Here is a 27,789-nt window from a genome sequence, read left to right on the forward strand (position 1 = left end):
AGAATCTCAGGGGTGGGTGCCAGGCCTCAGTATTTGTTCAAGCTGCAGGTCGTCCCATGTACACTCAAGCTGGGAACCAGCTGCTTCGGGGAGAAGCCTGGTGCCCACACCAGGTCTTGAGAAGTGGAAGTCAGTGATCTGGCTGTGTGTGTGTGTGTTCATCTGCGTCCAAGGGCTGAGAAGTACCTAGTCTAGGAAGGAACTCCATCTTTCCCTAGGGAAGGCTGAGTGATTTTCTCATCAAACAGATCGTGACCAGGTCCCTCTTCTGCACACCCTCCCTCCCTGCTGTGCACTGAGGACCATGAGGGAAAGTTAAGGGCATCCACCCCAACCCAAGCAAGGACAGAGTGAGAGAAAGTGGACAGAAGTACAAGTTAGGCTGCCAGACACCAACCTCACAAGTGTAGGAAGGAGGTGGGAATAGCTTGGGGAGATTTCGGGATGAGGAAAACAGGGCCAGGTTACGGAGGAGAAGGAATGTGGTTTATGTAACATCAGATAGGGAGGAGGCAGACAGGAAGGAGCCAACCAGATGCTAGAGTGAAGATTGTGAGGGCATCTGTCTCAGGACAGCTGCAGGCTGAACAAAATCAGAGTCTATCGAGTGCCTGCGCAGTGAGAGCACCTTAGGAGCTCGGTCTACGTCACTCAGCTGAGTCTCACTCAACTGTGCTATAAATAGCTGTTCCCATTTTAGGGATGAGCAAAGCAGAGCCTCTGAGAACTAAACTGCTCTGTCCAGGGTCTCACAGCTAATACGTTGTGGAACTGTCGTGCCAGCCCTGACCTACATTCTGGCCACTACACACTGGCCTGGTTGCAGTCTCAGGATGTACTCTGTGCTGTCCACACATGGCCAGGCAGTGCATCCCCTGGCTCATCAGAGGCAGCAGGAGGTGGGGACTGGCTGATAGGGCTGGCAGAGGTTTGGGGGAAGGAGAGCCACAACCAGCTTGCCTCTCTTGACTTGAAGACCTCTCATTGTTTTTGTTCACTGTGTGCCTCTTGATGGGAATTTTTTATACCTATTTTGATGTAATTTCAAATTTACAGAAAATAATACAAGGAACTCTTGTATGTTCTTTATTTAGAGTCACCAATTGTTTACATTTTATTTCACTGTTTTATTCTCTCCATATATATTCATTTATTTATTCATTTAGGTGGATAGATACCAACATTTTAGGTCGAAGTGGAGACATTGTGCCCTTGACTTTTTTTTGTTTTGTTTTTTTTTTGAGATGGAGTCTTGCTCTGTCACCCAGGCTGGAGTACAGTGATGCAGTCTTGGCTCATTGCAACCTCTGCCTCCCGGGTTCAAGTGATTCTCCTGCCTCAGCCTCCTGAGTAGGTGGGATTACAGGCACATGCCACCACACCCGGGTAATTTTTGTGTTTTTAGTAGAGATGGGGTTTCACCATGTTGGTCAGGCGGGTCTTGAACTCCTGACCTCGTGATCTGCCTGCCTCGGCCTCCCAAAGTGCTGGGATTACATGCATGAGCCACCACGCCCGGCCACCCTTGACTTCTAACTATCCTGTTGTGTGTGTCCTAAGAACATGACTACAATGCAATTATTGAAATCAGTAAATTTGACATTGAACCAATACTGTCATCTGATCAATTCACAGTCTACATCTATTGTTAATTGTTCCAATGATGTTCTTTATGGCTATCTTTTTCTCCTCTTGATGAATATTTAATAATAATACTCCTGAAACACTTCGTGTACTCCTCCAGCCCAGAGTGGGTCCTCTCCTTCCTCTGGAGACAGAACAGGAAAGAAGTTCACAGGCCCAGGGGAGAAATACCCCACACTCCTCCACCTAAACTGAGTAGGGCATGAGGAGACAGAAATACTCCAGTCAGACTCCAGGTGCCAACTTGCTATGATCAGTTCTGGGGCAACACTCAGGCACAAGACACAGCAGGAAAGCCACTGAGCTAGAAAGCAGGAGACGAAGGTCTTGGTTCTCCCAGTAATTAAATATGTGGCTTTGGTCAAAGCCCCTCATTCCTCTGGATGTGGGCTTCCTTGCCTGTCAGATGGGTAGTTTCTCCAGCTGTCCCCAGGCCTTTCCCAACTCTGACATCAGCATCAGCCCATTGGATGGAAAGCTTTTGAGTGACACAGTTCAGGTGAGATTAATACCTCTCCTTCCCATCATCTGAAGTGTGAAGGAGTCCAAAGCCACAGCAAGCATAGTTTAGGTCACACAGCAGCAAAAGCGTTCTGAGGGAAAGAGGCCTTAAGCATACAGGTTTAGGGGAGTCCCAGCTGTTAGGACCCAAATGGCCAGCAGAATTCTTGGGAATTTTGTGTGAGGGGAAACCAGCATGCTGCCTGTGTGAAGGGGCATTGATGGGGCTTAAGAAGCGGCCTTAGGAAACACACATGAGGTGATGCCCGTTTGATAACAGACTCTGGAATTCCTCCTAGCAGTCTGTATAAGCTGATGGTCTTTCAGAAGAGACATAAATGGGCATCCAAGCAGGTCTTTTACACCTTGAAGACAGAAAGCAGGTCCTGTCTATCTCCAAAACTTCAGTAACCGTTCCCTCAGTAAGTTTATAATAAATATTTGATTTTTCAGATCAGTTCATAGGTTCCCATGCTCCAAGGGTCCCTGTCCCCACTGTGGTTCTGTAATTAAGGATGATGCAGTTAGAACATCCCTTTGTAGTCCATGCCTGGCTTTGGCCTGAGCTTCACCTCTAACAGTCACTTTGGAACATTCAGATTACCGGATTACAAGACTCTCAGATACCTTTCCCTAGACCTCCCACGTGTATCTGCCTCTAAAATGGAAAGTTGTGTCAATTCGAAAGCATCTCTGGATATTAAAAACTGTGTCCAGTTTCCATGCAGGGTTTCCCCAAGGCCAAATCTTTCCTTTATACATTCCTCTGCAGGTCATGGGGAATGTTCAATCCTGATGGGATTCAAAAGGCTCGAAGAGAGATTGGGATTTGGGATCAAGACTTGCCTGACAGTGAAAGATGTGGGGCCCTGGGGGAGAGGCTGGGCTATTTCTGTGAATGTATCTGAAAGCTGGCTCCAACTCCCAGTTACTCCCAACCAAAGGTGGGTCTGGGAGGAGGAATAGTACCTGCCTGGCACACTCTCACCCACAGGTGTGTGTGATCCTGTGACTTCCACCCACTTGGCTACTCCTCCCAGCCCCTTCCCCAACTCTCCCAGCACCTCCCTCGAGCCAGTTAAATGGCCAGAGGGAAGACCTGAAGGACACTCACAAAGCGATGCTGGCACCACTGACCCAGCGTGCCTCTTTCACAACCATCGTGCCATTCTGTGTCCTGCGGGTTTGGGAGTGGATGTTTGCAGTAATCAGAGGAGCAGTGTTTCTCTGGAATCTTCCTGTGTGAAAGCCCTTGCTTTGAGGAAGGTGAGCAAGAAATTTGCCTAGAGATGTTAATTCTGGAAAAATGACCAATATTCCTCCACATATCTGTAAGGATTTACTGGAAGGGGCCAGCGTATGCAGTGGGGGAGTGGGTCAAGTCAACCAGGGCCAATGTGGTAGGACTCAGCCCTGCATCCCCAGGTCCCCCCTGCCACTGCCGCCAATCTTCCTGCTCTGATACAGCCTCATGGGGTGAGTGCTTACTCCAGCCTGAGTCCTTAACCCAGCCTGAGTCCTTTTCAGGAGCCTTTGGCAGAAAGTTCATGCTGATTTTGGGAATTGTGAAGGATTTGATGTCTATTTTTAACTACCTACCTAAAAAGGGAAATGTCCCCAGAGAGGCAGACATCCAGGGACCTCCCTGTACCCATGGCTGGTAAGGCTAGCTTCCCAATTCTCCTTTGCTTTCCATTATCTCAGGCATTTTGACTCTGTGAGACCCGCCTTCAGGCTCTGCCTCTATCTTACAAACGTTTGCTCTGCTCTCTGCCCTGCTAATTTTCCATGTTTTGAGAGAGAAGCATTCAGGTGCCTTCAAATTGAGCATCTGGAAACTTTTGTGGGTTAGTGACCTCCGTTTTTTCCCAGGATTAGGTTAGGGCTTGGGTCGGCTGGAACAGATTACCTGGACAATTAGGAGGCTGGCCTCCCCACCCTTCTTCCGGGTTTTCCAGGGGGCTTCCAGAGCCAGTGCTTTCAATCATGTTTTTATTGGCTATTTCACTTCCTCTAATATTAATCTCCTATCTAAAGTGGCAGACTCAGCCCCTGGAAGTTTTGATCAGGAAGTGACAGCAGAGATTGATCCTTTTCATAGAAAGTTAGATAAAAATTGAAGCCCCAGGGCTATATTCTCAGCATCAGTGCCCAGGGCTGAGGCAAAATGTTCCTTGGGAATTCCCAGGTTAACATAAATCCTTAGGGGTTTCACTCATTCCTTTAATGGCTATTTATTAGGCGTGTGCCAGGTACTGTGCTAGGCACTGTGGATACAGAAGATAGATCCTACTCCTGTCCCCAGAAGCTTGCCATGGTGTGTGCATGTTGAAGATAGGTTTCTGAGATAGCAGTGCCTGATGAATGCTCTGATAGAACTACCTCAGTGGGGTAGGAACCCAGTAGGACATTGTGGTGTGTGAGCTGGAACCTGCCCAAAGAATGTGCAAGAGCCCATCCAAGATAATAGGGGCCAGCCTGTGCAAAGGAGTGAAGACAAGAGCCTGGTGTTGCAGAAATGAAAGACATTCCATATAGATTGCAAAGCAGCACTTCCCAAAGGAAGGTGCAGGGACCAGCAGCAGTAGCAGCACCAGTACCTAGAAGCCAAGAATCTGTGTTTTTACTACATTTTCCAGGCAATCATAATGTAGGCTGAATTTTGAGAACCACTGATAGTGGGTATTGAGGGTGTGATGAAAGTTGTTTTCTCTTGGGAAAGCAAGCAAGAAAGTTGGAGATGAAAGCCAGGGACAGAGCCCAAAGACCTCCTAAGATGAGTTGAATTTGATCCTGAGTGGCAGTGGGTAGCCACTGAAGAGGTTCAGGCAGTAAAGTGACATCATATTTGCATTTGAGCAAGTTCACTTTGGCCACAGAGTGACATATGTGATGGGGGCCAGAGGATCAGAGGCGATGCATTTGGGACTACAGTGATGATGGTGGGAGGGTAGAAATTGGCAGACTGGGGAGGTACTTAGCTGATGGAGTCAACAGGCATTAGTCGATGGATATAAGCAGGGGCGGGGCCTTGGGAGAAACTGGACAAGGAGCAGGTTTGGGGAAAGGTCTTGGATTTGGTTTTGGACATGTTGGATGGCAGTATGTGTTTGGCGTCTCCCTGGGAGATGATGGTCATGTAGTTGGATGTATTGGTATAGGCTCAGAAGAGAGTTCTGGCTTCAGGGGAAATGCAGGTAGGAGAATAGGGGATGGAAAAAGGAGCTCAAAGGGCAGTGGTGAGCACAGTACCCTGGGGCAGTGCTGTGCCAGGAAAGATGTGCTGCCTAGAGCTGACTGCCTGAAGGAGGTGGCTGAGCCCCTCCTCAGAGGGCATGCTCTGCCCTCCCCACCTGTCCTGTGGCCAGCAGCCATCATGGGGTTTGCAAGGGTGGATGGGTTTTATTTTCCTTCTAGAATGTTCCTCTCTGACAATGGCTGGTATAGAAAGTTTGGAGTGTCAGAGAAGGGGGTGAGAGACAAAGGGCTGACAGGAATAATAAGAGTGACTCCAGAGGAGAAGAAACTAGTTAGTGAGCCAAGGAGTACTGAATGTCCCCTCTTCCGAGGACCTGGACTGGGGAGGAGAAACATAGGTGCCACATGAGAGCTCTCAGATTAGCGTGAGGCTGAACTGACTAACAGGGTGCTGTGCCACATAGCTAAAAGGGTCAAAATTGCCCCAAAAGACAGAGAAGTCCTCTGGGGATCTCTTTGTTTGGGGGAGGAGGGGGTGTGCGGGGAGGGTCTGATGTTAGACCATGCACTGAGGTTGAGCACGGTGGCTCATGCCTGTAATCCCAGCACTTTAGGAGGCCAAGGTGGGAGCACACTTAAGCTCAGGAGTTTGAGACCAGCCTGAACAACATAGTGAGTAGTGAGTCTCTACAAAAAAAAAAAAAAGAAAAAAAAATACCTGGCTGTGGCAGCTCACACCTGTAGTTCCAGCTACTCAGGGTACTGAGATGGGAGGATCACTTTAGCCCAGCAGGTCGAGGCTACAGTGAGCTGTGATCATGTCACCACACTCATCCTGGGCAACACAGCAGGACCTTGTGTCAAAAAAAAAAAAAAAAAGAACATTTACTATAGGCTATACCTTCTTTACAATGTAGCTTAACTCTTCACAACAAATTTTACTACTCCATACCCTGGGTGGCAGGAGGCTTAGGTCCCATTTCCAGCTCCAGAACATCTGGTTTTATGAACCCAGCAAGTCACCTGACTTTTATGAGATGCCATCTCCTTTTTCATAAAACAAAAACATGATACTCCCTGCTGTGTTTGATTGGGATAAGAACCAAGTGAAAAGCTTCCTCTGAGAAACTGGGTTTTAGAATTAGGTGCTTTTCCCTGTAAGCCCAGCACACATCTAGTGGATTTCTGTAGATGGTCATATAAAATATGCATAGATAGAATATAAAACATTGTTAACACTTAAAATTGATTTTACCGATAGGAACCAAGCCAGCTTCAAAGGCTAATCAATTCAAGCAACAGTAGCTCCAAATTTATTGAACAAACTTAAAAATTTGGCCTTCAGTCCTATTTAACTGTGACATTGAAAGATTAGTTAGGGCTTCACTTCCAGCCACAGGGGTTTACCCAGAGCCACCAAGTACAGGGCAGGACTTTGGAGTCCCCTGATCTCATGCCGTACTCCTAGCTCATCAGCCCAGGGACTGTCAACCTCCTTCCCACACCCTCTCGTGCCCACCCCACCAGTGCCTGCCTCACTGGTGCTCACCCCACTGATGATGCCCATCCGCGGCCATGTTAGTCTTCTAGGGCTGACAACAAAGGGCAGCAGACTGGGTGGCTTAACCACAGAAATTGATTCTCACACTCTTTTCTTCCCAATCTCTTCTTATAAGGACACCAGTCAAATTGGACTATGGCCACCCCGATGGACTTGTTTTAACTTAATTACCTCCTTTAAGGCCCTATCTCTAAATACAGTCACATTCTGAGGTACCAAGGGTTAGGGCTTCAACATGTGAATTTGGGGAGACACAGCTCAGCCCATGACAGCAGTCCTCCATGTAGCTCCTCTGAACAGAGGGCCTCCTCTCTCCAGAGATCAGATCCTTGCTCTGGTAGAAGCCCTCTCCTCTTCCCTGGCGGGCCTCTTTCTTCCCTACAGTCCTGGATGAAGAGGGACAGGGCCTTAGTGGCTTAGCCAGTCACAGGCATCCCATATCCCATCTGGTCTCTCCCACCAAAGGATTTGGCTCCCCATGCTCTTCCCTCTAGCATCTTTGGGCTCTCCCTCTCCACTGAGCCTTAGCCTCAGCCTTCCACCTTGTCGTCTTCTCTCTTCTCTCACCTCGGAAGAAACCTGAGCTTTATCTTCCCTCTTCTGTTTCCCTGTTTCTCTTTGTCCTTTTACCTCCAGCATCCTTGACTATTTCAGTCTCCACCGTTTGCTCAAGAATCTCCTCTGGGGTGACTTTGGGCCATGCTGTCCCCTGGAACCCGGCCTCTCCAGCATCACCATCACTCACTCCATGCTGGGCACACCTGGAGCTCCTCCCAGCATCTGTCCTCCTCTACCCTTGCTGCGGCAACACTCCTCCTGCTCTCAGGGTCCTTCCACAGCCCTCTCCCATGTCTCAGCTTCTTTACTGTGGACACACCTGGGATCCAATCCTGGCCTCCTCTCCTCTTTAATTGCATTCTCTTTTCCCAAAGAACGGACCCATCTTCACAGTTTCCATTCTGAATGCATCTTTAATCCTGGAGTCTTTCACTTTCAGTTTCCACTAACCTCCCTCTGGAATTCTGATTCTGGGCTTCTCACCTACAAACAAATTCAAGCTGAAATATTCATCTTGTACTCCTAATTCTATATTCCTTCAGTATGACTTGCCACATGTATCTGAGCAAGAAATCTCAAAGTAATCTGTCTACCACCCTCTTGTTTAGCCCCCAAAATTCTTTGAACTTTCCTCTGCCCCTCATCTGTTTCTTCTTTTTTGCGTGGATCTTGATCAGTGCCTTCCAAGGTATGGCAATAGCCTCCTAATTGGATCTCTCCCCCAAGAGATGGAAAGACCTATCAGGGACCCCTAGCCCAGCCTGACTGCTGTTTGTGTGAGGACTCGCTGTTCATTCAAAACAAAGGCTTAGCTCTTGAACTTAGCATTTGAGGCCAGCACTGTGTAACAGAACTCTCTGTGATGACAGAAATGTCCTATGTCGACACAATGTGATAGCTACTAACCACATATGGCTATTGAGCACTTGAAATGTGACTAACACAACCAAGAAACGAAATTTTTGATTTTTTTTTCTTTTCTTCTGGACAAGGTCTCGCTCTGTCACCCACACTAGAGTACAGTGACACAATCATAGCTACTGTAACCTCAAACTCTTGGGCTCAAGCAATCCTCCCATCTCACTGTTCCCAGTAACTGGGCCTACAGGCATGCACCACCATGCCCAGCTAATTTTATTATTTTTTGTGGACACAAGGTCTTGCTATATTGCCCAGGTTAGTCTCGAACTCCTAGTCTCAAGTGTTCTTGCCACCTCTGCCTCCCAAAGTGCTGGGATTACAGGCTGAGCCACTATGCCTCAACTTACTTTTCTTCAGAGTGCCCACTATTCTCATAGCACTGCTATCCAATATCAGCCCAGTGCTCTGCCAGCCTCTGCCAGACACCATCCTGATTCTCACCTCTGAGCCACTCACTGTTCCTGACCTGTGGGTTCTCCCCTTTTTCCAGTTCAGACTTTCCCTAGCCTTCAGGTAAATCTTATGTCCCATCTCTCAGCCTTCTAACCATCTCCTCCACCCACAGTGTTCTTTTTCCATTCAAACAGCCACATCATTTTGAATGAATAACACATCTTTTTTTATAACTTTCTATTTAACTTTTATCTTGAAATAATTTCAGACTCACAGAAAAATGGTAAAAATAGCGTTAAAAATTCTTGTATCTATCCTTCATCTAGATTCCTCAAAGGTTGACATTTTATCTTGTTTGTTGTTTGTTTTGTTTTTGTTTGTTTTTTTTTGTTGTTGTTTTGTTTTTTGTTTTTTGAAACAGAGTCTCTTATCACCCAGGCTGGAGTGCAGTGGCACGCTCTCAGTTCATTGCAGCCTCTGCCTCCTGGGTTCAAGTGATTCTTCTGCCTCAGCCTCCTGAGTAGTTGGGATTATAGGCGTGCACCACCACACCTGGCTAGTTTTGTATTTTTAGTAGAGATGAGGTTTCACCATGTTGGCCAGGCTGGTCTCAAACTCCTGACTTCAGGTGATCTGCCCACCTCAGCCTCTTAAAGTGCTAGAATTACAGGCAGGAGCCACCGTGCCTGGCCTTGCTTTATCACATATTCTTTCTCTCCCCACCTCCTCTTTTCCCATTTCTCTCTTCCTTCTACCTCTCCACACACATATGCACACACATATATATGTATATACTGTGCTTTATGAACAGTTTGAAAGTAAGTTGCACACAGGATACTCTCTACACCTAAATACTTCAGTGTGTATTTCCTAAAAATAAGAACAATCTCATAAAGCCACAGTTTGATGATCAAAACAGGAAATTAACACCAATCCAATACTATCATCTAATTTATTGACCTCATTCATATGTTGCCAGTTATCCTATAAATGTCCTTTATGGCAAAAGAAAAAAAAAAAAGCCTTTCCTCTTTCCTGTGGACCACATATCTTGCCATTTAAGACCTTGAGGCCTAATTTCTTTCTTTTATATATTTTATTGCATTTTAGGTTCTGGGGTACATGTAAAGAACATGCAGGATTGTTGCAGAGGTACACACATAGCAATGTGGTTTGCTGCCTCCATTCTCATCACCTATATCTGGCATTTCTCCCCATGTTATGCCCTCCAACTCCCCACCCACCACTGTTCCTCCCCTAGTCCTCCCCCACAGACCTCAGTGTGAGATGCTGCCCTCCCTGTGGTTTCCAGGTTCACCCATGTCCCTACAAACGACACAAACTCATCATTTTTTATGGCTGCATAGTATTCCGTGGTGTATATGTGCCACATTTTCCCTTTCCAGTCTATCATCGATGAGCATTTGGATTGGTTCCAAGTCTTTGCTATTGTAAACAGTGCTGCAGTGAACATATGAGTGCATGTGTCCTTATAACAGAACGATTTGTAATCCTTTGGATATATACCCAGTAATGGGATTGCTGAGTCAAATGGAATTTATATTTCTAGGTCCTTGAGGAATCGCCACACTGTCTTCCACCATGGTTGAACTAATTTACACTCCCACCAACAGTGTAAAAGTGTTCCTATTTTTCCACATCCTCTCTAGCATCTGTTGTCTCCAGACTTTTTAATGATCACCGTTCTAACTGACGTGAGATGTATCTCAATGTGGTTTTGATTTGTATTTCTCTAATGACCAGTGATGATGAGCATTTTTTCATATGTTTCTTGGCCTCATATATGTTTTCTTTTGAAAAGTGTCTGTTCATATCCTTTGCCCACTTTTGAATGGGTTTGTTTTTTTCTTGTAAATCTGTTTAAGTTCTTTGCAGATTTTGGATAGAAGTCCTTTGTCAGATGGGTAGATTGCAAAAATTTTTTCCCATTCTGCTGGTTGCTGGTTCACTCTAATGATTGTTTGTTTTGTGTGCAGAAGCTCTGGAGTTTAATTAGATCCCATTTGTCTATTTTGGCTTTTGTTGCCAGGGCTTTTGGGGTTTTAGTCATGAAATCCTTGCCTATGCCTATGTGCTGAATGGTTTTGCCTAGGTTTTCTTCTAAGGTTTTTATGGTGTTAGGTCTCATGTTTAAATCTTTAATCCATCTGGAGTTAATTTTAGTGTAGGGTGTCAGGAAGGGGTTCGGTTTCTGCTTTCTGCACATGGCTAGCCAGTTTTCCCAACACCATTTATTAAACAGGGAATCCTTTCCTCATTGTTTGTTTTTGTCAGGTTTGTCAAAGATCAGATGATTGTTGAAGTGTGGCATTGCCTCCGAGGCCTCTGTTCTGTTCCATTGGTCTATATTTCTGTTTTGGTACCAGTACCATGCTGTTTTGATTACTGTAGCCTTGTCATATAGTTTGAAGTCAGGTAGTGTGATACTTCCAGCTTTGTTTTTTTTTGTTGTTGTTGTTGTTGTTTGTTTGTTTTGTTTTGTTTTGTTTTTGCTTTTCCTTTTTAAAAATGTTGAGTCTCAGTGCAGAATTTGGAGACACAGGAGAAAGGCAGAGCCCCTCATGAGTGCCCATGTGAGGGAGGCCCTGTGTCCTCAGCCACACAGGTGCACTTTAGGTCTGGGATCCAGTCAAAGAGTTAGCAGTGAATGGAGTTTTAAAAGTCTTTCTTCCATTTTCTACAAATAATTTACCATGTTGTACTTCAGTCTCTGAAAGTCCTTTGACACTTTTGGTGTTTGTCCTACTAAGTATAATCTTGCTTGCATATCTATAAAAAGAGAAATATCACAGTGGTATTTGCAAATTAAAAAAAAATAGAATTGACTTGGCTATTCGGGCTTTCTTTTGGTTCCATATGAAGTTTAAGGTGTTTTCCAGTTTGGTGAAGAAGGTCATGTAGCTTTATGGGGATAGCATTGAATCTATAAATTACTTTGGGCAGTATGGCCATTTTCATGGTATTGCTTCTTCCTAACCATGAACATGGAATGTTTCTCCATCTGTTTGTGTCCTCTCTTATTTTGTTGAGCAGTGGCTTGTAGTTCTCCTTGAAAAGGTCCTTTACATCCTTTGTTAGTTGTATTCCTAGATATTTTATTCTCTTTGTAGCAATTGTGAATGGCAGTTCATTCTTGATTTGGCTCTCTTTAAATCTGTTATTGGTGTATAGGAATGTTTCTGATTCCTGATTTTTGCACATTGATTTTGTATCCTGAGACTCCTGAAGTTGCTTAGCAGTTTAAGAAGATTTGGGGCTGAGACAATAGGGTCTTCAAAATATACAATCATATAATTTGCAAATAGAGACAATTTGACTTCCTCCTTTCCTAATTGAATACCCTTTATTTCTTTTTCTTGTCTGATTGCTCTGGCCAGAACTTCCAATACTATATTGAATAGGAGTCATGAGAGAAGGCATCCTTGTCTAGTGCCAGATTTCAAAGGGAATGCTTCCAGTTTTTGCCCATTCAGTATGATGTTGGCTATGGGTTTGTTGTAAATAGCCTTTATTATTTTGAGATAGATTCCATTGATACCTAGTTTATTGAGAGTTTTTAGCATAAAGGTCTGTTGAATTTTGTCAAAGGCCTTCTCTGCATCAATTGAGATAATCATGTGGTTTTGTCTTTGGTTCTGTTTATGTGGTGAATTATGTTTATAGGCTAGCATATGTTGAACCAGCCTTGTATCCCTGGGATGAAGCCTATTTGATTGTGACAGATAAGCTTTTGATGTGCTGTTGCAATCGGTTTGACAGTATTTTATTGAAGATTTTTGCATCTATGTTCATCATGGGTATTGACCTGAAGTTTTCTTGTTGAGTCTCTGCTGGGTTTTGGTATCAGAATGATGTTGGTCTCATGAAATGATTTGGGTAGGATTCCCTCTTTTTGGATTGTTTGGAATAGTTTCAGAAGGAGTGGTACCAACTCCTCTTTGTATGTCTGGTAGAATTCGGCTGTGAACCCCTCTGGACCTGGGCTTTTTTTGGTTGGTAAACTATTAATTGCTGCCTCTACTTCAGCCCTTGTTATTGGTCTATTCAGGGTTTCAACTTCTTCCTGGTTTAGGCTTGGGAGGATGTAAGTGTCCAGGAATTTATCCATTTCTTCCAGGGTTACTTGTTTATGTTCATAGAGTTCTTTGTAGTAATCTCTGATGGTGGTTTGTATTTCTGTGGAATCTGTGATGATATCCCCTTTATTGTTTTTTATTGCATCTATTTGATTATTCTCTCCTTTCTTCTTTATTATTCTGGCTAGTGGTCTATTTTGTTGATCTTTTCAAAAAAACCAGCTCCCGGATTTACTGATTTTTTGAAGTTTTTTTTTTTTTTTTTTTTTTTTTTTTTTTTTTTTTTTTTTTTTTATCTCCTTCAGTTCTGCTCTGATCTTAGTTATTTCTTGTCTTCTGCTAGTTTTTGAGGTTTTTTTAATCTTGCTCCTCTAGCTCTTTCAATTTTGATGATAGGGTGTTGATTTTAGATCTTTCCTTGCTTCTCATGTGGGCATTTATTGCTCTGAATTTTCCTCTAGACACTGCTTTAAATGTGTCCCAGAGATTCTGGTACGTTGTCTTCATTCTCATTGGTTTCGAAGAACATCTTTATTTCTGCCTTCATTTCATTGTTTATCCAGTCAACATTCCAGAATCAGTTGTTCAGTTTCTATGAAGTTGTGCAGTTCTGAGTTAGTTTATCAATTCTGAGTTCTAATTTGATTGCCCTGTGGTCTGAGAGACTGTTTGTTACCATTTCTGTTCTTTTGCATTTGCTGAGGAATTTACTTCCAATTATGTGGTCAGTTTTAGAGTGGGTTTAATGTGGTGATGAGAAGAATATATATTCTGTAGATTTGGGGTAGAGAGTTCTGTAAATGTCTATTAGGTTTGCTTGGTCCAGGTCTGAGTTCAAGTCCTGGATATGCTTGTTAATTTTCTGTCTCATTGATCTGTCTAGTATTGACAGTGGAGTGAGTCTCTCACTGTTATTGTGTGGGAGTCTAAGTCTCTTTGTATGTCATTAAGAACTTGCTTTATATATCTGGGTGCTCCTGTATTGGGTGCAAATATATTTAGGATCGTTAGCTCTTCTTGTTGCATTGATCCTTTAACGATTATGTAATGCCCTCCTTTGTCTCTTTTGATCTTTGTTGGTTTAAAGTCCTTTTTATCAGAGACTAGGATTGCAACTCCTGCTTTTTTTTTTTTTTTTTTTTTTTTTTTTTTTTTTTTTCTCTCTCTATTTGCTTAGTAGATCTTTCTCCATCCCTTTATTTTGATCCTATGTTGCATGTGAGATGGGTTTCCAGGATACAGCACACCACTTAGGTTTTGACTTTTTATCCAATTTGCCAGTCTGTGTCTTTTGATTTGGGCATTTAGCCCATTTACATTTAAGGTTAATATTGTTATGTGTGAATTTGATCCTGCCATTTTGATACTAGCTGGTTGTTTTGCCCATTAGTTGATGCCGTATCTTCATTGTGTCAATACTCTTTACCATTTGGTACATTTTTGGAGTGGCTGGTACTAGTTGTTCCTTTCTATGTTTAGTGCTTCTTTCAGGAGCTTTCGTAAAGCAAGCCTGATAGTGATGAAATCTCTGAGCAATTGCTTGTTCATAAAGGATTTTATTTCTCCTTCACTTATGAAGTTTAGTTTGGCTGGATATGAAATTCTAGATTGAAAGTTCTTTTCTTTAAGGATGTTGAATATTGGCCCCTACTCTTTTCTGGCTTGCAGGGTTTCTGTTGAGAGATCTGCTGTGAGTCTGATGGGCTTCCCTTTGTGGGTATCCCGACCTTTCTCTCTGGCTGCTCTTAGCATTTTTTTCCTTCATTTCAACCCTGGTGAGTCTGACAATTATGTATCTTGGGGTTGCTCTTCTTGAGGAATATCTTTGTGGTGTTCTCTGTATTTCCTGGACTTGAATGTTGGCCTGCCTTGCTAGGTTGGGGAAGTTCTCCTGGATAATATCCTGAAGAGTGTTTTCCAGCTTGGATTCGTTCTCTCCATCACATTCAGATACACCTATCGAACATAGAATAGGTCTTTTAACATAATCCCATATTTCTTGGAGGCTCTGTTCATTTCTTTTTACTCTTTTTTCTCTAATCTTGCCTTCTCATTTTATTTCATTGAGTTGATCTTCAATCTCTGATATTCTTTCTTCTGCTTGGTCAATTTAGCTATTGAAACTTGTGTATGCTTCGTGAAGTTCTCATGTTGTGTTTTTCAGCTTCATCAATTCATTTATATTTCTCTCTCAGCTGTTTATTCTCATTAGCATTTCATCAAACCTTTTTTTCAGGGTTCTTAGTTTCTTTGCATTGGTTTAGAACATGATTTTTTAGCTCAGAGAAGTTTGTTATTACCCACCTTCTGAAGCCCGTTTCTGTCAATTCATCAGACTCATTCTTCATCCAGCATTGTTCCCTTGCTGGTGAGGAGTTGTGATCCCTTGGAGGAGGAGAGGCATTCTGGTTTTGGGTATTTTCATCCTTTTTGTACTGGTTTCTTCCCATTTTTGTGGATTTATCTACCTGTGGTCTTTGTGGTTGGTGACTTTCAGATGGGGTCTCTGAGTCGACCTTTTTGTTGCTGATTAAGTTATTTCTTTCTGTTTCTTAGTTTTCCTTCTAATAGTCAGGCCCTCCTGCTGTAAGACTGCTTGAGGTCCACTCCAGACCCTGCTTGCCTGGGGATCACCTGCAGTGGCTGTAGAACAGTAAGGGTTGCTGCCAGTTTCTTCATCTGTTATCTTTGTCCCAGAAGGATACCTACCAGTTGTCAGCCTGAGCTCTCCTTTATGAGGTGTCTCTTTGGTTATATGGAGATTGGGGAGCTGCTTGAGGAGACAGTCTATCCCTTATAGGAGCTCGAGTGCTGAGCTATGAGCTCCAGTGTTCTGTTCAGAGCTTCTGGGCAGGTATGTTTAAGTCTGCTGCAGCAGAACTCATAACTGCCTTTTTTTCCCAGGTGCTCTGTCCCAGGAAGGTGGGCCTTTATTTATAAGTTTTTTTAATGAGCTTAACCACACAGCTGGCAGCCAGCAGCTCTGTGATCTCAGTGTGGTCCTGACAAGAATTACTGCCTCACGCAATCTTCCTGGGGCATTCAGTGGGTAGCAGCAGGCCTCCCGTCATGGAAATGCACAACTGGTAATCTATAAGTTACTAACTTGCCTAACTTGCCTGCAGTCACAGAGCAACCCATATTCAGGCCGGTAACACTGCTTCCCCTTAATCTGCAGAGGTGGATCTATCTGGATGAATAATTGTTAATATTAGCCCACTCATTCATTCAGCAAATCATTATTGAGTGCCTACTGTGTGTCAGCCACATTGGTATACAGCAGTGAACCAAAAAAGTCCCTGCTCTCAAAAAGCTTACACTTTAGGGGGAGGAGAAGGGCAGATAGTAAATACATATGTGAAGATATAGTTTTTCGTATGTTGACAAGTACCATGGGGTATGGGGACCATAAAGCAAGATGAGAAGGATGAGGGGTGCTGGGAGCAGGTCTGTTGTTTGTATGGGGTGGTTAGGGAAGATCTAATTGGTGAAGTGGCTTTTCCTCCCTTTTTATGGTAAGGCATAATTTCCCTGGAGTGAACTTCACCCTCTTTAGTGCACAATTCTGTGACTCTTGATAAATTAATATAATCATGTGACTGCCAGCATGGTCAAAATCTGGTTCTGTCACCACAAAACATTTCTCTGTGCCCCTTTTCAGGCCACCCCTCCCCTACCCCACCTCTGGCAACCATTCATTAATCTGTTCTCCATTCCTATAGTTCTGCCTTTTCTAGAATGTCATATAAATGGAATCATACAGTATGTGACCTTTTGAGTTTGGCACCTCTGAGCAGAAGAGAAAGATAAATCATTGAGATTCATCTGTGTTCTGTGTATCAGTAGTTAATTCCTTTTTATTGGTATCATCAATGCACCACAGTTCATCCATTTGGATACCTTCTGGTTTTTGGCAATTTGAATAAGGCCACTGCAAATATTCACATACAGGTATTTGTGTGCCTGTAGGTTTTCATTTCATTTGGACAAATGGGTTAGATGGCTTTTGAGCAAAGACTTGAAAGAAATACGAAAACAAGCCATGAAAATAGTTCAGGATGCTTTTGCACATGCACCATATTGTGATTTAGCCAAGTGAATAGGTTTGCACTGCATAACTTTTCTGGTTGAGTCATTTTTCTTATTTGAGTTATTTGGAGGAAGTAGGGGTAAGAAGGGAGGAGATCATTCATTCACTCATCCATTCATCCATCCAACAAACATTTACAAAAATGAAAGCCACCAGTCCACAGTCTGTGACCCAAAGGAAGCTCGCGACCCTTGGATCCACACCAAAGGCTAATTTTAGTTGGTTTATCTGACATGACATAATTTCCTTTCTGAGTTTCCTGAAAGTTAGGGTGAGACAGTGGTTAATGGGTGCAAGCGACATTATCTTCAAATAGGGCTGTGGGAGCAGAAGAATTTTTGAGTTTTTAATCTCATTGGAGGCTTCAGGGACCCTTTCATAGGTCCCTGAGAATTGCTGCTCTTTTTTGTCTACGAGGTTGTCTGTGTGAAAGGGCAAGCTGATCTCTCAAAAGACATATTCATTTACTTTCCTTTTTCTTTTTTTCTCTCTTGAGACAGTCTCACTCTGTCACCCAGGCTGGAGTGCAGTGACATGATATCTGCTCAGTGCAGCCTCCACCTCCCAGGTTCAAGCAATTCTTCTGCCTCACCTGACTGGGTAGCTGGGATGACAGGCGCCCACCATCAGCCCAGCTAATGTTTTTGTATTTTTAGTAGAGATGGGGCTTCACCACTCTGGCCAGGCTGGTCTCAAACTCCTGATCTCAAGTGATCCACCCACCTTGGCCTCCCAAAGTGCTGAGATTACAGGTGTGAGCCACTGTGCACAGCCTGAAAAGACATGTTCAAATAAGAGCCCTCCCTGGATGAGGGGCCAGTGGACAAGATTACATCTTCCTAGGATCAGGAGCTTTGTGAAAAAACAAAATACAGGAAATAACTTGTGGACTTCTTTGTTTCAGGTGATGCAACTGTGAAAAAGAAACCTGCCCCCAAGACACCTCCAAAGGCAGGTAATTGGCCATGGCACTATCTGGGGGCAAAGAAGTCATCTGCCGTGGGGGTTTTGCCTTTACCCTGCTAGATTGACATCTGGTTATGTGGTCCCAGGAGACACCCCACTGCACCCCATCCCCACCCTCAGTTCCAGCTCTGCATTTTTCAGGCTGAGTTTGCTCACCACGAGCCTCTGCACAGCCTGGCCCCTTGTCCTCTTCCATGGCTTTGCCTTTCCTTCTGCTTCCCATGTTGACAGCATCACACAGGACTAGCCGCTCTCCTGCTTACCCCTGCTGTGAATTTTGTCCTGCCATCCATCCTCCTCTCTGCCCTTGTGTACATGACCCCCTCAGGGCTATTTTTGTGCCCAGCTCTGTGTATCCTTGTTATATGGAGCCCTTGTCTGTTTTCCACTGGACGACACTTGAGGACTTGGATCAAGCCTACCAGCCAGAGTTTGACTAGAGGTTAGAAGGCAAGGTGCTGCTTAATTCTAAGATAAGTGAGTTAGGAGCTCAATTCAAAAAAATAGGGTAAGACACAAATTACAGTACAACCAATAAATCGTGTGGGTCACTTCTGAGGGAACCAGAATGAAAAGGTGAACAAAGCTAGCAGGTGCATGAACTTGGATGTCCTGCAGCAGGGATCACTGCCCTCAGTCTTAACCCTGAAGTTTCCAGAAGCCAAGAGAAGAGCCAGCAGACCACCGTGGACAGCAGCATCAAATGAAATAAGATTGCCTGAGATCCTTCTGCCTCACTCATTTTCTCCCTGTCCTCCCTCAGCAATGCCCCCTCAAATCATCCAGTTTCCTGAGGACCAGAAGGTCCGTGCAGGAGAGTCAGTGGAGCTGTTTGGAAAAGTGGCCGGCACCCAGCCCATCACCTGTACCTGGATGAAGTTCCGAAAGCAGGTCAGTGACAGGATGGGGTGGGCATTGGCGGTGCTGAGAACAACTCGCACAGCCTTTGGGCCAGAAGAGATGAGAAATGCCGAGCTGGACTGGCCTCACTCTTCATAGCTTTAGAAATGAGAGAGGCCACTCCACTACCTGTCACTCACTCACCAAACCTGAGTTCTTGCTAACCTTTGCTTCTGAACCTACCAATAATCCCTGCCTTTGTAGGCAATTTGTGTAATAGAGAAAAATGTGAGGGAAAAAGTAGAAACCATCCATGGCTCCCATCTGATTTGATAACACAGTCTAGAATCCTACTGAGAGTCAGGAAAGTCAAGCCAGTGACCCAAGATGACCTCTTAGATTCCATGGGCTTGCTGTGATTCTGTGCCAGCCCATTGATTCCTGTCTGTGATAACTGCTTAAACTTGCCACATGCTGAAGGAATAAAAGCAAATGTGATTATTTGGATAGAAGAATTGTATGATAAATAGAACTGTGTCTTACTGAACCAGAAATCTAGCTACAATTTATCGTAATGATTCCTACAGAAAAATGTTTGAATTTCCAGACAACCAGCTTTGAAAGGACTTGGGGAGCCTAGCAGCTCCACCAATCCCACAGTGATAGTGTGTGCCCATATGCATGGTCAGCAGAGACCCTGTAGCGGTGGGCTGGCCCAGGAGCGGGAAGTTGTGAAGATTTATTCTGAGCCGGGCGTAGTGGCTGATGCCTGTAATCCCAGCACTTTGGGAGGACAAGGTGAGCAGATCATGAGATCAGGAGTTCAAGACCAGACTGGGCAACATGGTGAAACCCCATCTCTACTAAAAAATACAAATATTAGCTGGGCATGGTGGATCATGCCTGTAATCCCAGCTGCTTGGGAGACTGAGGTAGGAGAATTGCTTGAAGGGACCCAGAAGGTGGAGGTTGCAGTGAGCAGAGATTCCACCACTGCACTTCAGCCTGGGCTACACAGTGAGACTCCATTTGAAAAAAAAAAAAAATGTATTCTGAGCCCTCTGTTGCTCTGTTATAAAACCAGTCAATTCTCTTAAGCCCAGAGATGAGCAGCAGCTCAGAGATGAGCATGTAGTACTAACAGGGAGGAAAGTAGGGTTGATCTCAAAAGACGGAAACGAGAAGCTCACCTTTAGCATCCCAGGGCATATTTGTCCTGAGCTATGTTTGGATTACTGTTGTCTGAAATAAGATGGAATCTCGTCACTTTTCAGAGACGTTTAGCCAAGTCCCAGCTCTGTCCTTTAGAACTTTCTGCAATGATGTGTTAGCTTTGTGCTATCCAATATGGCAGCCACCAGCCGTATATATGTGGCTGTTGAGCACTTGAAATGTGGCTACTGCAACTGAGGAACTGAATATTTAATTGTAATTAATTAAAAAGTGTTATAGCAGCTTTGTTAAGATATAATTCATATACCATAAAATTTACCTTTTTAAAGTGTACAATTCAGTAGTTTTCAGTAGATTCACAAGGTTGTGCAGGCATCACCATTATCTAATTCTGGAAATACTTTCATCATCCCCAAAAGAAACCCCAGACCCATTAGCAGACATTCCTCCCCTTCCCCCAGGCCCTAACAACCACTAACAGTATTTATGGATTTGCCTCTTCTGGACATTTCATATAAATGGAATCATGTAGTATGTCATCTTCTCTGTGTAGTTTTTTTTTTTTTCACTTAGCATACTCTTTTCAGGGCTCATTTATGTTGTAGCATGAATCAGTACTTCATTCCTTTCAATGAGTCAATAATAAATATTCCATTGTCAGGATAGAACGCATTTTGTTTATTTGTTCATCAGTTGATGGACATCTGGGTTGTTTCCACTTAACTAATTAAAATTTAAATAGCCACATGTGACTAGCAGCCATGGCATTGGACAGCACAGAAGAGGTTAGAACCCAGAGGAGTGGGCCTTGTGAATGACTTTGCTGAGATGTGTTCTCCTATCATCCCATTCCAGAGAGGTAGGGGGAGACCAGGATACTCCTGAGAACAGTGAGTGCTCAGCTAGTTCATCCATCCTGCCCCTGCTCCACACCCTCCTTGCCCACTCCAGACCTGGCACCCTCAGGAAAGCTGGGTTCTGGATGAAGGAGAGAAGGGTCCTCAGGGGGAAGTGCAGAATCCAGACCAGACTGAGTCCCCACAGCTTGTCTGGCTGCGTCTTTGGGGAGTAGGGAAAGGGGAGGAGCCCCCTTCCTTTCCTGACCCAATGGCCTAATGCTCCAGCCTCTGCTATGTCTTCCACCCCTAGATCCAGGAGAGCGAGCACATGAAGGTGGAGAACAGCGAAAATGGCAGCAAGCTCACCATCCTGGCCGCGCGCCAGGAGCACTGCGGCTGCTACACACTGCTGGTGGAGAACAAGCTGGGCAGCAGGCAGGCCCAGGTCAACCTCACTGTCGTGGGTGAGTCTGCTAGCCAGGTGGCATGGGGCAAGGGGAAGGCAGTGAGCCCACAGGCAAGAAGCATGGGCCTCAGGACCTTATCATCTGGTCTCTCTTGCCACTCCTGTGCCTGATTTTCAAGGTACCGCAGAATGAAGATCACAGCAACCCATAGACTCCCTGCTAGACCCTGTTGGCCTCCAGGCTCAGTGGAGGGGCCAAGCCTGGGCAGAAATCCTTTTCCCTGTCTCTATCAGCACCTCTCTGTGATAGCTGTTCCTGGAGTTCCCTGCCCTCAGGCCTTGACATCTAGCTTCTTTGAGAAATATGAGACATGAGGCATAAATGTGGTCAACTTCTTGGCCCCCACACCACGGGTGTCTGCGTCTGTCCCCATCCTGACTCCACCCTCCAGGCTCTGGGGATGGCCCACCTTGGTCCTGCCGAAGGTTCCTTCCTTCTTCTGTGCTCTGGACCCCAGACCCTGGGGGGCTCCACCACACCCACTTCTCTCTCCAACCTGTTCCCCTCTCCTGGCTCCTCCCAGCAGCCCATAAGTGTCACCATCTTAGCCAGATGCACAGGCATGTATAACTCCTGCAGTGTTCTCTCTCACTCCAGCCACCCTACCTTCTCTCTCTGACAGGTGTGAGTCTCTACTGTATTCCTACTTCTCCACCCCCCGCACCCTCCAGCTTCCTGTGGCCTCCCCCCGACACCCCATTAGTCTGCCGGGACTGCCTTTCTGAGGTCACCATGACCTCCCAATCCTGACTCCGCTCACTTTTCCTTATCACCTCCATCATCCCAGGATTGAGTTGGGTCTGTCTCCAGACTGATTCTCAAGTTCACTTTTTCTCTCCTTCCTAACCACTGTCTTCACGCCCTGGTCAGCGCTCTCCTGAGGCATCAAAAGAGCTTTCTAACCAGTTTCCCACTGTTGTCATATTCTGCTCCAGTTGTTCCCGGTGTGGCAGGTGCTCAGGACAGCAGAACGAGTAGGCAGAGGAGCAGACAGATAGAGACTAGACTCTATGTCTCATGCATCTGTGGGCCTTCGTATGTTATGCATGTGGAAGCCTTTGACCTGGTGTTTATTGATATGTGCACCCGACCCAAGCAGGTTTTCTGTTTGTTCTTGGCTTTCAAGTTCATAAGGTACATTTGTGAAAACTAGAAAAAGGGGCCTTGCTGGGTACAGTGAAAAGGGTACAGCATTTCCAGCCTTACCCCAGAGCCCATGACCTGGCCTTGGGGAGCACGGATTAGCCAGATGCCCTCACTAGGCCCCTTTTCTGCAGTGCACAAAACTCTCAGCTGTGTGTGCTGGTCCCGACCTTGACTTCCTGCATACTAGCCTTTCCTGTGTGCTCCTGGTACACACACACGTGGGCACACAGAACAAAAGGATCTGTTGGTAATAGGGTTCATGTGGCTACGGTGGTTAGAAGCCTTCCCCTGGCATCTTTCTTATGGAGGTATCTAGGCATGAAGTTAGAAGTTGGAGACAGTAACTCTTAAGGTCTCCTATAGCTCTGACATTCTATGATTCCCAACTTAGTTCTCTGACATTCTGATTCATTGACTATATTCTCTGACATTCTGATTCCTCTGCTCTATTCTCTGACATTCTGTGTTTCCTCAACTCTAATTCTCTAGTAGTCTACGATTCCTTGACTTTGTTCTCTGACATTCTATGATTCTCTGACTTAGTTCTCAAGCAGTTTTTCTTCCCTATCTTCATCTTGTATCCTCACCTTAGGACTAGGATGGACAGGACTGATGTTTCCAGCCTTATGTAGAGGAAACTGAGGACTAATATGAGCAAAGTAACATCATGCATCAGGGCCTAAGTGAGAACTAGCTCTAAACTTTCAAGCACTTGTCCTCCAGTGCCACTCACAGGAGTGTGAAGTAGGTACAGAATGTTCCAAAAGGTAAAGGGACACTCTGTCTGCAAAATTCATCTTGAGGGGGACATGCAAGCCTTCTGGGGAGCTGTCCACATGCCAGGGAGTTGTTGATGTCTGTCCTTCCATTTTTCTCATGCTGAGCCTTAGAAAGCCCTGTAGCACTTCTCTCCAGCCCCTGAGCATTTGGGGAAGAAGAAGCCCTTGTCCAACCAGGTGAATAGGGAAGACATGAGGACAAAGGACAAAGTAAAACAGAGCTGGGAAGACAAAGGAGGTGGTCAGTGAGCTGTGCCCCTGCCAGCTACCAGAACAGACCATGGGTTCTAGGCCCTGGCTCGATGCCCTAGACAGGAAGCACTGCAAAGCTCCCTGGAAGATTGTCCCCAGACACAGGAGACCTGAGAGAGGGAATTCACAGAGGACTGAGCTCCAGCATCCACTCCCCACCCTCAATTGTCCATATTTCCCTTTGCCTTCTCACTTGCTCTGTTCCTCTCCCTGGCCTTGTTTCTTCACCCCGTGCTCCATTTTGGCCATTTCTCAGGGTCTGTCATCCTGTCCCACATCTCCTCTTTTCCCCTTGTCTTCCTCTGGCCCTCATTCGTTTGTTTCTTTCAATTAGAAGTTTCAGATTGGGGAAGACTGGTGTACAAAGGAGTCAGGGAATGGGTTTTTATTTCATCTCTAAAGGAGAACAACCCTTTTCTCACTCTGTCTCTTTTTGGTGACTCCAGGTGCTTATTTGAGTAACTTCCTCCCAAGGAGTCAGGAACCTGTGGGGGCTTGGTATTAGCAATCCAGTTTGCTGGTACATTTAGATCTGTTCTGAAGCCCTGATTTGGCCCTGTTCTCCCATCCTATCAGCAAGCATCAGTTTCTACTTTTCTTTGATGTTCTCTCTCATCTGTTCCTCCTTAAGCAACTTTGGGGTCAGCTTCTTTGAACTGCTTTTCTGTACTCAGCCATCCCTCCCCCAGCCCCCACTATGCCCAGCTCCTGCACAGTGCCACGCACTCCCCTCCCCCGATCACCACTAAGTGGGCTGCAGTTCTGGCCTTTTATGGTTTAGTTTCTTATTCTCTGCGGCCAGCGCTGACAGGGCCATTGGTGTGGCTGTCCGCCAGCTGGCAGGAGCAACATGTTAAATGCCGTCCTGGGAGGGGAATGGAATGGAGGAGAACCAAGGCTTTCTGTCTGCCTCCCCCTCAAAGAGCTAAGAATAGAATTGCTCAATAAAACAGGACTCACATTGATGGATACAGCAAAGCCACATTCATTCAGAGCCCGTGCACTTAGCATATTAGTTCAAATGGATGAGGCTCAGATTTACCTGTGCATCTCCAGAGACATCTCTGTATTCTCTGATCAGGGTTTTTTTAAGCAGATGTAAAACATACATGAGATAAAACGGAATCACTTAGCCTGCTCCAGACAGTTTTCGTGCACTCTAGAAGTATGCATTTACAGACCAACCAGGTAAGGCCAGTTTAATACAACTACTTGTTAGCAGCAAACTTCTATTATTGTATATTCTTTAAAGGACTCCTTTCTTTTCAGATAATCTCTGACTCCTATTTTTCAAATGATAATAAAAACTAGCTTTTCCCTCTGTTAGCTTAAGTGAGTGATATTTGGCTATTTTGGAGACTTACTATATTTGAAAAGGCAGCCCAGGAATTTGCGATGCTCAGAGCCTCTCCGGACACATGCACCCCTGGTCTTGGCCTGTGAAGAATGAGGGAGAGGGCAGTGAGCAGCACACCCAGATGGATTCCTTAAGATCACTCACCCAACATGAGAAAAGCAGGTCTAACTTTTCATATCTTTAAAGGAGCGAAACAAAGTAGGGAGAACCCCAAATACCCAATAATCCCCAAATACTGAGTTTAGAGCTTGCATGATTTCCCATCTGAATGCTCAGCTCAGGCTTAAGCAAGATGCCTTCTTGAGCTCATTCTGCCTGATAGCCTGGCAAGTCCTGAGCCCTGGAGCGAGGGTCCAGTGGCTTCTTGGAATCTCCTTTTGGCTTTGCCGTTGACTACTGGGTTTTCTTGGTGAGCAAAATGCCTTAGCTGCTGAGGATTCATTTCCCAAGGGCTAGGATTATCCAGGTAGATGACCTTTGGGGGCCCTTCCAGCAGTTGCTGAGGTCCCAGGGCACGGACATCCAGGTGGGACTAGGCACAGCCACTGATCATCTTCCAAGAAGCAAGCACAAAGAGACCTCGAGGGCAGTTATCTAGTGGGAAGCTGTGGGATCCTTCGTTTTCCTGGGAATTAGAACATTTGCTGAGGAGAAAATCCTGGAGCTGGCGCCATTGGAGACCCTTCTGTTAGACTCAACTGAGTTTCCTATTCTGTTAGTCAAGCCTCCAGGGAGCCCTGGGAGAATTCAGAGGAACTGTGGAGTCTTCTTTGCCCAGAGATGCCCAGGGTCTCCCTCCCACTCTGAGCATGTCGCCGTGGAGGAGCGGCTCACAGGAGCGCCCTGTTCCAAGGACATCTGTTCTTTTATGAGGGTTTTCATCCCTCGCTAGTTCAGTTGCTGCATGGGGCTCTGTAGCTTAGAAAGAACAGAAAGTATCAGGTACAGCCCATGGCTCTAAAGGCAGGTGGAGGTGTTGGAGGCCTCCAGTCTCCTAGGACTTCTGACTTGGGTCTTTTCTGAACTCCTTAATTTGGTAGCAAATTCCTTAAAAGTGTTGGAATTCCACTTGGAATTAAAGTCCCTCTCCCCAAATTTTGCATCTTCTCTTGTGCGACAAGTCTTACATATCATATACGTCATATATAGGTTCTCATTTGCAGCCAAGAGGCATCTATAACAGGGTGGGGTTCAAATGGCACCTCTTCTGCAACATCCATTTCTTAGTTTTCTTTTCTTGACCAAAGCAGAAAGAAGATGAGTCGGCAGAGTGCATTCATTTATAAGCTCACACGACTTCAAATGTGGCCAACTACATGGTTTCCAGGCAGCTTTCTCTGGGGGGAGTAGTGGGTCTGTCTTCTGTCCCTCTTTAGGCTTTTTTACTTCCTTAGCTCGGTCTTGAGAGAACTTGAACCACTTGTCTCTAAGAGAATTTAGAGTAATAAACATCTTTGCCAAAACCAGAAATGTTTCAAAAAAGGCCAATATATCTCTCAGAACAAACAGTTTTTCTAAGAGAACATATTAAACAGCCAGCAAAAGTGGTCCCATCGCAGGAAGCCTCTGGCATGACTGCCAGCACTGGACAGTGGCGCTGTCACAATCCAGAATCATTCCCAGGGCTTTGGTTACTGGGGATAGACAGTTTCTGGGCAGTGCATTCTGGGCTGGAATGTGGATCAGCAGGGCTGAGAGAGGGGACAAGAATGAATATGAATATGAATATATATACTCATACACATGCAGATTTTTCTTCTCCATATACACAGGGTCATTTGCAGGAATTCCCTTCGGTCTTCCTGCCTTGCTGGGGGTGGGAGAGTAGCAGTCAAGTATTTTATCTATGTTTGCTTACTTGATGCTTGCAAAAACCCTAAGCGTTAGGTGCATATTAGCATCATTCTCTAAATGAGAAGGTCAGGCAAACAAACTGCTTTCAAATTTGCTGGGGTTGACCTAGCTTAAAAGCATGGTTTCAGTTGCGACTTTGTGAGGCTTTATGAACTCAAACAGCACTGGGGGAAATGAAGGGTTAATGAACACAGATATCTGTAACTAACCAACCGTCTGCAAAAACTAAATCTGAAAAATAGGAGAGTTTTGCTCAGATAAGCAACTAATAAAATCAGCAAAACTCAAGAGCCTCATTAAAGTATTGGCTACGATGATTTGACTTGAAGCTGGCAGGACTACTAGTTCTGAGGCCAGGTCATCTGAATGGGAAGGCAGCCAGCCAAAAGGGCCACTTCTTATTTGTGTCCTCAGCTCATTTTCTGTCCATTAGTCAGGGATGGTATTGTGGTTTGCTTTTGAAATTATTTATATCTCAACAGTCCGCTGAGAATAAAAGAGGTAGGGTAGGAGTAATTTTTAAGTATATTAAAGTTAGAAATAAACTCCTACAATAATCTTGAAAGTCATGACTAGTCAAGCCAGCCACTCAGATTCTAAGAATTTCTCACAACCACCTGTGATGTAAGTGCTATTGTTATTCACATTTTACATATGAGGAAACTGAGGCACAGATACTGTTATTATCCCCATTGTACAGATAGGGGAAATTAACAGCTACTGGGTGGAGACAGATCTGTGTTCAAACCTGAACCTGTCTGATTTCAGAGCACGAACACTGTGCTTGTAGTGGGGCAGGCATTTCTCAAGACCCAGAGAAAGTGGAAGCAGACCCCTAGTTAGGTCACAGGTCATTGGCCAAGGGCCTGAAGGACAGACACAGACAGACTCACACACACACACACACACGCACACTCACACACACACATACACTCACACACTCACACACACACACACACACTCATGCTGAACTCTCTCTCAAAACATGTTTTTGATGAAAAATAGTCCACGCCTCCTCGGCAGCTTCCTAGATCTGTTTACTCTGAGAAATATGTTTATGACTTGGGCAAAGTACAGGAAATCGTGACTTGCATGTAGACTGGAAAATTAGCCAAAAAAGGGGGAGGTGCTTTTTTGGAGCAAATAGTTATAC

The 27,789-nt window shown here is 45.0% G+C and overlaps 1 protein-coding gene across 7 annotated transcripts in view; it reads left to right on the forward strand.

Annotated features, from left to right (window-relative positions):
* MYLK (myosin light chain kinase) overlaps positions 1-27,789 on the forward strand; it is a 224,195-nt gene that overhangs the window by 148,757 nt on the left and 47,649 nt on the right. For all 7 annotated transcript variants that reach the window (XM_039477689.2, XM_074404231.1, XM_039477688.2 and 4 more), the window contains 3 exons: positions 17,868-17,918; positions 18,693-18,820; positions 21,092-21,245. In XM_039477689.2, coding sequence (XP_039333623.2) covers positions 17,868-17,918; positions 18,693-18,820; positions 21,092-21,245 — 333 coding nt within the window. The remainder of the gene's footprint in view (positions 1-17,867; positions 17,919-18,692; positions 18,821-21,091; positions 21,246-27,789) is intronic.

Source organism: Saimiri boliviensis, chromosome 8 (genome assembly GCF_048565385.1).
Source record: "Saimiri boliviensis isolate mSaiBol1 chromosome 8, mSaiBol1.pri, whole genome shotgun sequence".
In the NCBI taxonomy this organism is placed as follows: Eukaryota; Metazoa; Chordata; class Mammalia; order Primates; family Cebidae; genus Saimiri; species Saimiri boliviensis.